General features: G+C 32.1%; 1 protein-coding gene and 1 long non-coding RNA gene across 7 annotated transcripts in view; one reads left to right on the top strand and one right to left on the bottom strand.

Annotated features, from left to right (window-relative positions):
* The window catches only part of LOC107626019, a 60,026-nt gene that overhangs the window by 35,510 nt on the left and 10,537 nt on the right, over positions 1–13,979 (bottom strand). For 2 of the 5 annotated variants that reach the window (XM_021116371.1, XM_021116372.1), the window contains exon 7: positions 12,143–12,904. In XM_021116371.1, coding sequence (XP_020972030.1) covers positions 12,143–12,904 — 762 coding nt within the window. Of the gene's footprint in view, positions 1–4,265; positions 4,376–5,742; positions 6,577–6,697; positions 7,415–8,122; positions 8,888–9,121; positions 9,764–12,142; positions 12,905–13,979 lie in introns of those variants that run through there. The other 3 variants (XM_016328783.2, XM_016328784.2, XM_021116373.1) reach the window with 3 other exon arrangements.
* Positions 1,495–2,952, top strand: LOC110269064. Of its 2 annotated transcripts, none has more exons than XR_002358035.1 (2): positions 1,495–2,224; positions 2,626–2,952. It is a non-coding gene; the product is annotated as an uncharacterized LOC110269064 (long non-coding RNA). The 2 variants fall into 2 exon arrangements; XR_002358034.1 differs by having other exon boundaries at positions 1,497–2,224; positions 2,658–2,952.

Here is a 13,979-nt window from a genome sequence, read left to right as displayed (position 1 = left end):
AATATTTATATTGTATTAAATATTTTATTTGACTTTAAGAATTGAGTCATATTATCAACTCACCTCTTTTTTTAACTATGTAATTCATAAAGATCAAGTTACAACAGGCTTTATTTTCTGGGTTTAAGTTTAACCCAAGTAGTGAAATATAGGAATTCATAAAGTGAGTCTGTGAGTGTGACTAAGTATGTGTTAATGTTAGTGTAAGACCAAAACATGGATATGCATTTATATTGTTATGAATATTTGGTGAGACATCAATGGTATGGATAAAGATAATATCAAATTGTTGTCAAAATATGAATCTTTTAGATATGTTATTTAGATTTATCTTTGTTTAGTATTATTTGATGGGATATGAGAGTTTTGGAGAAAATTTTTATATCCAATCAATTATTTGATCGAAAAGTTCATGCATAAACATAATATTTCGTGTATGTTCTCATAAAATTGATGAAATGATATGTATAGCTTATTTCTTAAGGCTTATGCCATGAAATTGATGAAATTATAACGTAGTTTTGATTTTTTTTTTTTTTCAGGTTCTATCTAATGGAATTTACAAGAGTTGCATGCAGAGGAGAACATCACTTGTTTTCTTTTAAAGTGTAAATGCAAAGTGGTGATTGCTCCAAAAGAACTTATCAACAATGAGAATCCAAGAGTGTATCTAGATTTTACATGGCCAACTACTTTTTTTGAATTTACTTCACACACACAGAAATTATAGATCTGATGCAAGAACTATTGATGCTTTCTCAAGGTGGCTAATAAAGGCAACAAAAGTACATAACAGCATGAGTTTTAGCTTCAAACGTTATATTGCTTCACTTATATACTCTGCCAATTTTCAAGCTCATGTAAGTTTTTCCTTTATTTATTTTATAAGGCTATAGCTATGGCAATGTAAAAGGAGAAGAGATTCTTTAAGTGGATACACATTTTGACCTTGACTGTGTGTTTAATTTGGAGAATGCATGAGAGATCTGTAATAAGGGTGCAGCATATTTTTATTTTCTGAGGAGATTCTGATTTGTCCATTGAATCAACAATCTATTCAATCTCTCTCTATCGTTTACTATCATGGAGTAGTGTTTTATTTAGCTCTCGGAGTATACTCCAGCATCCAAATTCATCTCCATTTAATAACTCACATTGTTGAATAGGTAGAGATCTTGATGGATCTTGAAAGCATCTCTAAATAACATATTTACCAAGAAAATGAGCAGTTTTTTTCTTGAGATCAGAGTTTCTACAAACGAATTCAGGAGCTACAAATGTCTCTTGAGATTTTTAGGAAGAAAACGACTTTGTAATGAGAGTGAATAACCACATCATCACACTGATCAAAACAAAAAATATAATTTTTTTTACCTATTTGTCGCTGTTTTTAGAATTAATTACTAAATTACTTAAGGAATGGAGAACAACTTAGTTATTATTAGGCCAAAATGCCAAAACAAAAAAGTCTACAAGAAAATCACTTGCCTTCTTCTATGGCCAAGAAATGAAGGACAAAATTGTCAATCCACCAAAAAACTAATTACCGAAGAGAATCCAAGAAACTAGCCAGATTTTACGTGATCAAATTTGTTTGAATTCACTCAGAAGTCAAAAGCATTACATGGCTGACCAAAGAACTCTTAAATCCATGGTTCTGAAAACCGGACCGGACCGGCTGGTTCAACCGGAAAAACCGGGAACCGGTCACTTAACCGGTCCGAGTGACGCTAATAACCGCCTGGCAAAAAACCGGCTAAAAAATCGGTCGAACCGGCGAACCGGAAGAACCGTCCGGTTTTTTAGCGGTTCAATAGTTTGCAAATTCATATGCCAAACGACGTCGTTTTGGCATTTTAAAAAAAAAAAAAAGAAAACAGAATAACGTTCGCCTAACCCTAATCTGATACTCCCCCCCCCTTTCTTCCCCTTTCTGGCTTTCTTCCCCAATCCCCAGTTCCCTTTCTTCCCCAGAATCGGCGCCAGCGTCCATAGCCACCGGCCACCCACAGCGCGCCAGCGTCCATAGCCACCCGCCACCCACAGCCATCAAGGCCATAGCCGAGCCCGCGACCACCACTGGCCGAGCCCGCCTCCTCGTCGCCACCCACAACCATCGACAGCAACAGCTACCACCACCGGCCGAGCCCGCCTCCTCGTCGCCACCCACAACCATCGACAGCAGCCAACGACCACCGGCCGAGCTCGCCTCCTTCCGAAATAGGTAAGACTCTGTTCTTTACTTCTTTCAGCTATGCTTCATGAGTTTGATTTTCTGAGGTTCTGATCTTGTTCTGTGCTCGCCTATTCTATGCTTGATTTTGGATCTTGATCTGTGCTCGCCTGTTCTGATCTTGTTCTGTGCTCGCCTGTTCTGATCTTGTTTTTGAGCCCCCCTTGTTTCTGAGCCCCCTTGATCTGTGCTCGCCTGTTCTGATCTTGTTCTGTGCTCGCCTGTTTTGCATTGCTGCTTCTGTTACCTGCTTCTGTTTTGCATTGCTGCTTGTGTTACCTGCTTCTGTTTGCTGCTTGTGTTACCTGCTTCTGTTTGCTGCTTGTGTTACCTGCTTCTGCATTGCTGCTTGTGTTACCTGCTTCTGTTACCTGCTTCATGGTTGTCCGAAGTTTTCTGGTCTTTGGTTTTCTGATTGTTATAGATGGAACAATCACAAAGTAACCCACAGCCACAAGATTCTCAAACTGGTTCATCCAGAGGTAAATCCGATCCAGCTTGGAATAATTATGATTTTTGATGAGTTGCATCTTTGATTAGTTGAAAACTTGCTAGTAATTGTATCTTTTGAACGTAGAACATTATGGGTTTGTCATTATGTACGTTTTATTTTTTGTTTAGTTATAAACTTTGATGTTTGAAGTTGTTTGGGAACTTCTAATATTAAGTAATGGATAATTTATTATGTGAAATATTAAATTTTATTAAGTTAGAAATTATTGAATTTATATACTTATGAACCCCGGTTGAACCCCAGTCGAACCAGTGAACCATTAAACCAGTGACCTCACCGGTTCATTGACCGGTCCGGTTCTCGCAACCTTGCTTAAATCATTCACAAAGTGGCTTAATTCTAGACAATAATAATAATAATGCAACCAATTAAGTGCCTCCTATATATATGCCATGCCATGCATGCCCAACTGAAACTTAATAATTGAATTTTAGTTTCTACCTGTAAAATAGGTGTTGAATATTATTATCAGAAGATAGCTCTAAGAAATAAAAGGATTTGGGCTTTAATTTGACGCATGTCTTGAACTTTCTAGTAGTTTATTTTGTACAATGCATCTAAGTATGTTTTACTAAAACACAATTGAGATTATGTATCTTCTTCAATAGAAATTATATATTTAACAAAGACCTGATTTGTCTTACGAAATTGGGCTTCTTTTAATGGATGGTTTTAAAAGAGACATTTTTTATGGAGAATGGCATTACTCTATTTCTTCTAAGATATGCCTATATTGTTAGGTGAAAACTCATCACGTAAAGTTAATAATTGTTAGGTGAAAACTCATCACGTAAAGTTAATAATTGAAAGCCGTTAGATGATTTGACTGATTTGACTAAATTTTTATTTAATGACTCTCAACTATCAATTTCACATAAAATCGACTCCACTTAAGTTTTCCATATTGTTAATTGTTAAGGGATTACAGATAGCTTGGGATTGTTAAGGGATTACAGATGGCTTGGGACCTGGAGATAAAGAAAATCATTTTTGATTGATTCTGTCACAAACATGAGAGGCAGGGGAATCACCCCAATCAGCTGGAGAAGAAGATTTTCCAAATGATAGAGAGGAATTGGAGAGTGGTGTTCCGCCACACCTATAGCCTCACCACATAATATTAAATTGACAACGGAATACAAACATTTTTTTTTTTTTTTTTAAAAAGGAAAGTACTTAAAAGAATGAATAAAGCAAAATAAGTAATACAGTTTAACATACTGTTATAAAGTTTTGATCTTCTTCCCTTGTGCATAATCGACCAAGGCTCGGAAGAGTCTTCTGTCCCTCATTAAATAACTCGTAGAAGTAGCTCTTCCACCTTTCATTAATCTTCTCCTCTTGAGCCAACACCTCTCCATCCTTATCCTTTATGCACTTAACCTGATCCAAATTTCTCGTTCTTCTTTCCCGGCTCTTTGCGATTCTATATATACATTTTTCTCCTTCTTTTGTGCCCAAAGACTGGTAGAGACCCTCATATGCTCTTGTTCTTGCTTCACTTACAGCCACTTTTGTATAAAAGTCAAGTTGCCAATATTCCTTCCTCTTCATCAATGTCTTGTCCATGTGGGTATCCTCATTTTGTCTCTAACTTCATTACTGGAATTAGATTCCGCTTAATAAAACTGTTAATATAACAGTGTTAGTTTAAAAAAAGATCAAATAAAAATGAAAAATTGAAACTTAAATAATATATGCAGTAAAAAAAATGATGGTAATATAACTCTCAACCTTAATTTGGGATCTACTAGAAAGGCAAGGAAGACAAACATAAAGGATTTTGTTTTGGACAATAACAATAACAACAACAATAATAATGTTAATAGAAACCAAATTTTTGCTTTGAACCTTTCCCAATCATTGCCTCCAATCAGAACATAATTAAAAAATAAAATTAATAAAAGAAGAATAAAGAACAAATTAAATAGCTCTTCAAGGCTTAGTTACAGTATTATTACTCTCATCAAGTGCATCCAGGTTCCAAGATTCAATAACGAAGCAGATTATTTCGGTATATACTATTTAGTCCTATACAGTTAATTAATGAAGTATTTTTTCTAAAATTTAAATAGCAGAATAGAAACTATAAACTAATTTTATATTCTAACAAAGATACTTAAGACTTAACCTAAAGTAAATATTCATCCTAGTAATGTTTTAAACTTAATTAAGAATAAATAAGGTTAACTGATGATTGGGTCAAGATCAAGATTCAAGCAGATATATACGTTTAGGTTTACAACTTGAAGGGATTTTAATACTGGTATATAATAAGTGAAATTTAGGATCAACAAAATAAACCAATAACTCTGTATTGAGGTTGGAAGTGATTACTGATTACTGAATCCAAAAAGCATTTGTGTAATAATGGGAAGTATAAGAAAGAATGAATGATGTATGCCGTTCCAACCATATCTCTAACTAATTAATTAATCATTTCTCTCTCACAGAATCTAGTGGCTAAGACTTCAATTAAATAGAGGTCATAAAACTTTGGGCAGAAACATAATTCCATATGATCTTATGCAACATCCTACGTACCATCTTTTCTCTTGGTAGCTCTGACAATCACTAACATAACTAAGGAGTTTGTTGAATTTGAAACATTCGTAATGGGGTGTGGTGTTAATTAAGCAACTTAATTTGATTTAGGCAAAAAATAATTATAATATTTTACTAATCAAACTATGTATGTGCCACCTTAATTAATTTTTCTTATTGACCAAACTGAAACAAAACATTAGGACTTAGTGGCAACTCTCTTTTCTGTATGCTTACATCTCTGAATTGGCTATAACTAATATGAATAAGAAAAAAAGCATGACATATTAACTTAGTCTAAATTATTTTAACAAATATAAAGGAAAACTGTATTCTAAATTATTTTAACAAATTCAATGATTATGCAGATTGCAGAGTATAATAAAACTGAAAAGAGTAAACTTTAGGCTAATAAGAACTTCAACTTAAGAGAAAGGAATAAAATGCATACCGTCCCTTCAAATGCCTTCCGTACAGCACAGTTAAGATCAACTTCCAATAACACTGTTTTTTTATTCTTCATAAATTCAACTTCTGTTCGCCTGTTGACAATGGCAGCACCTGCACAAAAGCTTTCCATCTTTTGGCAACTGATTAGTGAGAATTTTTCCAGTGATGGGAATTTTAAGGCAACGTTGCCATTGTAAAACCTTCCAAGCTTTGGTAGAGAGCGAAGGAACAGAGTTTTCAGTTCAGAAAATACTATTATCTCCTCTTCAACATTCTCTGATGACTCTTCTGACACTATCTCTTCTAATGATTCACAATCTTTTACTGACATGTGCTTCAGCTGATATAGAGTTCTGCTTGTTGAAGGTGTGAACAAACTCACAAGACCATTGCATTTTGATATGTTTAATTCTATTAGGCTGGAGAACGATACCTTGCTTGGTACTATGCTCTTCAAACAATGACACTGGTCCATTAGTAACTTCTTAAGATTTTTAGAAATGATATCCATCCATGAATGCTCTAACCCAATGGTGCTCAGTTTAGACAGCTTAATCAATTGCAAACATTTTAAATGAGGAAGAATTCCTTCGACACCATCCATGTTGGGACTCTCAGAGCAGAATATCCCTTTGAAAGAGCTACAACTCACAGCAAGATTTTCTATGTTGGGAAGCTGTTGGAGTACTTCATATGGAAAAGTATCTGAATCGTCATGAAAACATTGCAACCGAAGAGCTTCTAATTTTGAAAGGTCATTCACATGAAGCTGCTCATGCCACATCATCATGATCTCCTCCTTGCTCAGTGCTAGAAACTTTAAGTTTGGAATTACCTATTCAAGTAAAAAAAAAATGGGGCAATTAAGCATATATACAGCTACATGATGGTCATAATAATTAATGAATAATAAGACATGGAGGGATATTGTCATAAAATTTAACAAGATATGGAACCTTTTTTGGAAAGAAAATGGCTTGATTCTCTGCTTGTGAACGTTGAAATCTCTGAGACTCTTTCAACTGGTCACAGTGAAATAAGTGCACTTCCTCTAGCTTGGGACATTTTAGCTTGTGCGGTGAAGGATAAAAACATTTCAATTCTGGCAAAGACCATAGTTTTATGGAGGTCAAGCTTCGGAATGCAAACTCTTTAGGAGCACCTTCAACAGATGCTTTATCCTTTGCAACAATTTCCACCAATCTGTCACACTCTGTTACTTCCAGTTTCTCAAGTTTATTTAGATTTTTGGCTACAGAGGTTGGAAACAACCTTTGAAGGCTGTTGCATCTATGAACGTACACTTCTTGAAAGCTCTGAAAGCAACCAATTTGCTGTATAGGATTTGAATCCCAAACATGTTCAAGATTTGGCAAGTCCTCAATAGTCAATTTCTTCAAGGAGAGGACCTTTGTGTCTTTTGCTTCACTTGTCACTTCAAATATTGCTTTTACGGAATCACATTGTCGCACTACCAACTCTTCTAATTTGCATAGCAGACCGAGTATATGAGAAGGTATTACAATAGATGTGAATTCACATTTTTCCACGATCAAAATCTTCAATCTGATGAAGCACAGAGATGGGACTCTAGATGGATCATTCCATATTTCATGTATCCAGGGGTGTTCCTTGAGCTCCAAATCCTTAACTTCCCTTACAAATTTTGCAACCTGCACATGCAATGCTAAATTAATCAGTACACCTCTTAATTGGCTATCCAAAAACTAGTATCATATCTTTATAAAAATGTTAAATTATAAATACATATATAAAATATTTGTGTAAAGCGTATAAAAAGTATATCAGCTAATGTGAAAACTAATGTGAAATTTTGCAACAAAATGATGCATATCATATCTGATTTTAATCCAACATCAAATTATATACCTACATTATATATGCACACACAGAATGTTGATCCAATCCGACCACTGCACTATGTTGGACCAAGACCAGCAAAGCTTTCAAGCTCTCTTTGAGAATTGGGTCTTTTATTTCATTCTTTAATTTATGTTTTTTCTTCTTATTATTATTACAATTCTATGTCCTTGAAACTTGCAATGATGATGTAGTGCCAAATCCTAAGCATGAGAAAGATTAAAACTTGAAGGACTGATTTTCAATCTATTTATTTATATAATACAATATTTTGTTATTAAAAGCGTGCTATGGCAAACCACTTGGCTAAAACTTGTGTTGGTCAACACCAATTCAGGTTATGAATGCTGACAATTAAAGATTGATAAAGTGAGTACATGAACAGGAGCATCCTCCATCCACACAGAATTTGTTGTTATAAACACTTAAAATGGATTGAGAAAAGTTTTATATCTTAAAGAAAAATTAAGAAAGGAGAAAATAAATAAACACATACATACCTCTGTCTTGTAAGTGTTACGAAACGCAGAATTGAGATCAACTTCCAATGGAGTTGTATCTCCAAATTTAAAAGAGACTGCTGACAACTTGTCAGTATTGATAGTACCTTCACAGAAAGTTTCCATCCTTTTGCACTCAATTACTTTCAATTCCTCCAATGATGGCAAGCTTAAGGTAAAACCTCCATTATAAAATCTTCTAAGGTTTTTCGAACGATAAAATTTTAGTTTTTGTAGCTGTTCAAAAACTATCTCATCATGAATTGATTCTTCTCCTTCATTAGACACAATCTCTTGGATAGATTCACAATTAGATATCTCCATCTCTTTGAGTTGAGTTAAACTTTTAGCTGTTGTAGATGTGAACAAATATATCAAACTATCACATTTAGATACAGTCAAATGTGTGAGAGTTTTGAGGATGGATGATTCTCGTATCCAATAGTGTTCAAACCCTATAGAAGTTAGTTCAGAAAGAGAAGCCAACTCCAATTTCTTCAGCTGTGATAGGAATTGAGCATAATTCAAATTAGATCTTTCCGGACAGAATATCTCCTTTATGGAACTATTACTCACTTCGAGACTCTCTATACATGACACCTTTTGAAGAAATGCATATGGAAGTTCATCACACACAAGCTTAATATCAAAGCTCTGCATGTCAGGAACATTTATGATGCAGAAATGGCTTTCCTCACATTCTTCATGTCCAATCATCTTCGCTTCTTTTTCACCAAAAGACAAGTTGATCAACTTAGGAGTAACCTGGACGGAGGAAACGAGGCCATCAATAATGAAAGCAGTTGTCTCAAATTGTTGGAGAAATGACTAAACAAACCAAAAGAAGACAAGGATACCCTAAAAAATCAGGACTTAGTCTTATATCATTAAAACTGTAAAAAGATCACCATTAAGGAGAAAAATATACATATAGCACAACGAATACTTTATGTATGAAAATGTATGACATAAAAAATAGTCAAAACTCGATTTAAGTACCTTTTTGACTTGGTCCTCAATTTGTGGATCATGGCCATTCAGTGACTTCAACAAGACACAATGCAATGAACAGTAAAAACAATTGAAGCTTGGCAAATCCAAGAGTGTCAATGAAGCCAAACAAGGGAACTTAATAAAGTCTGAAATTGCTCCTTCTGGTGTTGCTTCAATTCCTGCAATGATTTCCACCAAGCTCTCACAATGTTTCAACTCTAGATTTTCAAGACTGACAAGATCCTTGGCTACTGATTTTGGGAACAAACTTGTAAGGCTTTTACATGTATCAACACGCACTTGTTCTACAACTTGAAGGTTGAGTATCCCATCAGGATCTTCATTCCAAATGCTATCCAAATTCGGCAGCTTTTCTAATACCAACTCCTTCAGCGAAAATTTAATTGGCGGGAGTGTCTTGTCTTTTGTTATGCATTTCACATCAAATATAGTTTTTACAGAACTACATTTTTGAACTTCCAATTTTCGCATGTTATTTAAAAAAGGAAGCAAATGAAGAGGTATTACTTCGGATAAAAATTCACATTGATACACAACCAGGGACTCCAAATTACCGAAGTATGCTTCAGGGACTGGCAATGAGCCACGCCACATGTCTTGAAAATACAGGCTTTCTCTAAGACCAATCTGCACATGGAAAACAAGAAACTTAATTACTCCAAAGTTACAGTTAATCAGGTTTGAATGGCAGTAATCTCTTAATTATTATTTATTATCTATTTGCCTAACACATGTATTAAGACGTGGTAGTCTAAATTCGGTCTTACATGACTCTCCACACTAGGAGACTTGTGTCAAATCACAAGGGATATATTCATGATGAATGTTATGGTTTCTATGATATTATGCCTAACTTATTAAAATAGGCAAATAAATAATATTTAATAAATTTTTAATATTTTATTTTTATTTTATACATTTTATTTTTTACTTATAAAAGTAAGTTAGGCAATTTAGATACCATAATAAAAAAAAACACCATAAAACTCACCTACATTCATAGCACCAATACATTCATAGACTTTTAAATTTCTTACAGTGCCATAATTATTTACAATACATGTTTTTTTTAAGATAATGAAAAATATTACAAACATATAGTGACCAAAAAATTGTAAATTCTCAATATATAAAAATAGATGGATAAATTTACCCACATTATTTTTAAGATATTTTGTTCTTTCTACTAATGCCATGTCAGCAACATTGCTTACTTGGCAAAATTTTAGAATCAACCACTAAATTTTTGCCAAATCAACTATTATTTCCAAATCAACAAAAAAAATATATACAAAAGAAACTAAAAAAGACATTGAATTCATATCCCTATATTTATTATATTTTACCGTTATAAATAATAAAATAAATTTATAACCCCAATAATTAATTATTAATTTCTATAAATAACTCATTAAATGTAATAAACATCCATATTACAAATGTTATAATAATATTATTAATCATAATAAACTTTACGTTACAAATATTCAAATTACATACTATTTGAACTATTTATACAAGTCTCTTATCACTATTCTTTCAAATAACATCAAATTTTAGCACAAAAAATTTATTTCCGAACTACACAACATCTCAAATTTACTCAATGAAACATCATTCTTTAGACAATATCACCAAACAAACAGACAATTAGTTTATCAAAGTTCGTGTGGTTTGTCTACGGGAAACATTAACACCCACAAATGAAGAGGAACCTCTTTACTTAAAAATGATTATATTAGATGAAAAGATACAAAACAAACATATTTATTGTATTTTTAAATTGAATTCACAAAATTAATACTTTAATTATTTTTGTTTTTTATACTTTTTATATTATTTTATAATACTTTATATATAATTGTATTTTAATATCGTTAAAATTATATTTCTTTCAATATGCTATTCATTATTCCTTTTTTAATAACTTTAAAAAAATAAATGTAATCAATTTTTTTTACTAACACAATACTTATTTTAGGTTCAGAATTCAATTAAAGGTTTCGATCAAAGTGCTACAACAACTTTTGCACTATTTGATGGCGAAGCAAAAAAAATTGTTGGGCACAACTGCTTCAAATCTAGAGACACTCCAAAAAAATAATAATAACATTGAAGCACCACCCCAATTAAAAAATTTGTACAATCTCACACTTATATTTGAAGTCAAAGTAAATGATTTTAATCTCAAAGAAAGTTGTTAACAATACACTATTGGCAAGACATTTGTTCTAACAAAAAATACTGAACCTCAACACCCATTACAACAAATAAAATAGGTAATACTCCAAAAAAAATTACTTATTTAAGACATCATTTTTATTTCTAATTTAAATTATTCATTGATTATAGGAACCAATTTCGCCAACACTAATATCATCAAACAAATATCTCATACCCATCAAGAGATTAAGAAGAAAGAAAATCATACAAATTCAACACACATCTAGAAGTCCATCAACTAAAAGTTTAAAACAAATGACAAAATCAAACCACTAAATAAAAATATCATTTTGTACAGCTCCAACATCCAAATTTTTTGTACTACAAATTATTTTAAATAAAATATCTTTTAAATTTAACTGTAGTTTACACATATTTAATTTAATTTTACAAAACATAACAATTTTTAATATTTATTATATACTATTGTNNNCTTCTGCGCATCGTGCGAGACTCATTCTAGTTGTAAATGAAGTGGAATGGAAACTGAATAAAGTCATGAAATTTAAAAAAATTCACCTAAATAGAAGATGCATATCATGATATCTAAAAGATATTTTTAGTTTAATTTTTAAATGATATTAATAATAAGACTAAATGATATCAAAGTACATAAGGTGGTTCTAGAAAATTTCAATATATAGAGGAGCAATAAATGAAAAATGGTATTAGATAAACAAAAATTTTTGGTTAAAAAATAAATAGCCAAAAACCGACTTGTAGTTCTTGGCATTACTACTTTTCAGCAGAATAATTTTAACTTTGAAAGAATGAAAGACGTACTTCTTTGTTATTGATTTTGCGAATAGTGGTATCAACATCATCTTCCCATTGGACTTCATATGGATTCCAGTAGTTTTGTCCTGAGCTCAACTTGACTGAATCTAGATCTATCTGGATGTGGGGACAGAATGTTGCCATCGTCGAGAGTTTACCAAACATGAATAACTGTTGCAATGATGGAAAACACAAAGTACGTTTGCCTGAGTATAACCATCTCAGCATTGGCAGGTCTCTAAGATGCAGAACCTGGAGCTGCTCAAATATTATGTTCTCATTAGATTCATCATCCTCTTTGCATATTATCTCTCGCATTGATCTACAATTGCTTATCTCCATATGCTTGAGTTGACTCAAACTTTTTGCTGTTGATGATGTGAACAGATACAACAAATCATTGCAATAATTTACAATCAATTTCGTCAGACTAGAGAAAGACACCTTGCTTGGTACTAAGTAGTTCTTTATATAAAAACATGTATTCACTTCCAATGTTTGGATATTATCAAGGATGGGGTGTATCCAAGAGTGATCGAAACCAATGGACTTGAGTCTCAAAAGAGAAGACATGCTTAACCCTTTGAGAGGGAGATGCGATAGGAATTCAACGTAATCAGCCTTAGGTTTTTCCTCAAATAGGACCTCTTCAACCCTTTCTTCTTCTGACTCTTCAAATCCAAGTTTTCCAGACTTTACTTCCCAAGTCAACTTGGCGCCTCTTATATCAAATGATAATTTCTCCAAGCTCTGAAATAGGAGATTAACCTAACAAGCAAAACAAATAAGAAAAATTGCAGGCCACTGTCCATTACTCATTTTAAATCAAAATAAATTAGTTTGAAACCTAACAGTGAATAAATAATGTAATTCATACGGAACTTAATGACATGCTAGAACAAATTTAGAAGTAACATGGGGCCGGAATTTGGACACTAAATTGTTTATTTCATTATACATATCTCATATTTGTTAATGCGGAATATGATATTTTTTCTTTTTAAAAAGAGGATAAATAATCAACTGGACTTCTCAAAGATAGAAATGTTGGGAAATACATTTTCTAAAAATTTGTTTATTCGATTAGTTCTATTTTATTAATGATTTAATTGATATTAACAAAGGAATTTTGGAGATTGATTATCATTCTATTATTCTTGAGGTTCAAAGTTATATTTTGTTAAAAAAATATCAATTTTTTAGTTTACTTGATTTCTTATCATACATACGAAGCTCTAATATATTTTTAGTTTATTATAATAAAACTGATACAGTAATGCTATAATAGTTATATTATATATGCATGCATTTAAAAATATCAATCGCTAAAAAAAATAGAATGTATACAATTTATATAAAGTTAATGTAAAATAATTTTATTTTGACATCACATTGAATATTCCTGCATAGACTAAAAGATTTTTTTTTTCAAATTAAATAATATGAAACTTATTAGGAAGGGAAAAGAACACAAACCACTTTTCATGAAGAAAATAACTTCTTATTAGTTGTTACTAATGAGTAGTATGTGAAAATGGATTCTTTTAATTGTTAAAAAAAATTGAAGGAATAAAATGTCATCTCTAATTTTTTTATTATTCTTTTTTTCATGTTTTTTTTAGTCCCACTTATAAAATTAATGATAAGAAATTACACTTTACTCCTTCAATAATTAAAAAAAATTAAGAGGATCTATTTCCGTAGTATGTTATTTTGGTAAAATAAAGATTATAAAAATAAAGACAATAATAATTAAAAGAAGATAAGGATTGAGTTTTAATAAATTAACAAGTATCATCAAACATTCATCGTCTTATTAGTTATTACTTTGATGTTGACAAGT

This window comes from Arachis ipaensis, chromosome B02 (genome assembly GCF_000816755.2).
Source record: "Arachis ipaensis cultivar K30076 chromosome B02, Araip1.1, whole genome shotgun sequence".
In the NCBI taxonomy this organism is placed as follows: domain Eukaryota; kingdom Viridiplantae; phylum Streptophyta; class Magnoliopsida; order Fabales; family Fabaceae; genus Arachis; species Arachis ipaensis.
Note: the sequence above shows the minus strand (reverse complement) of the source record. Positions and strands in the feature narration are given on the sequence as shown.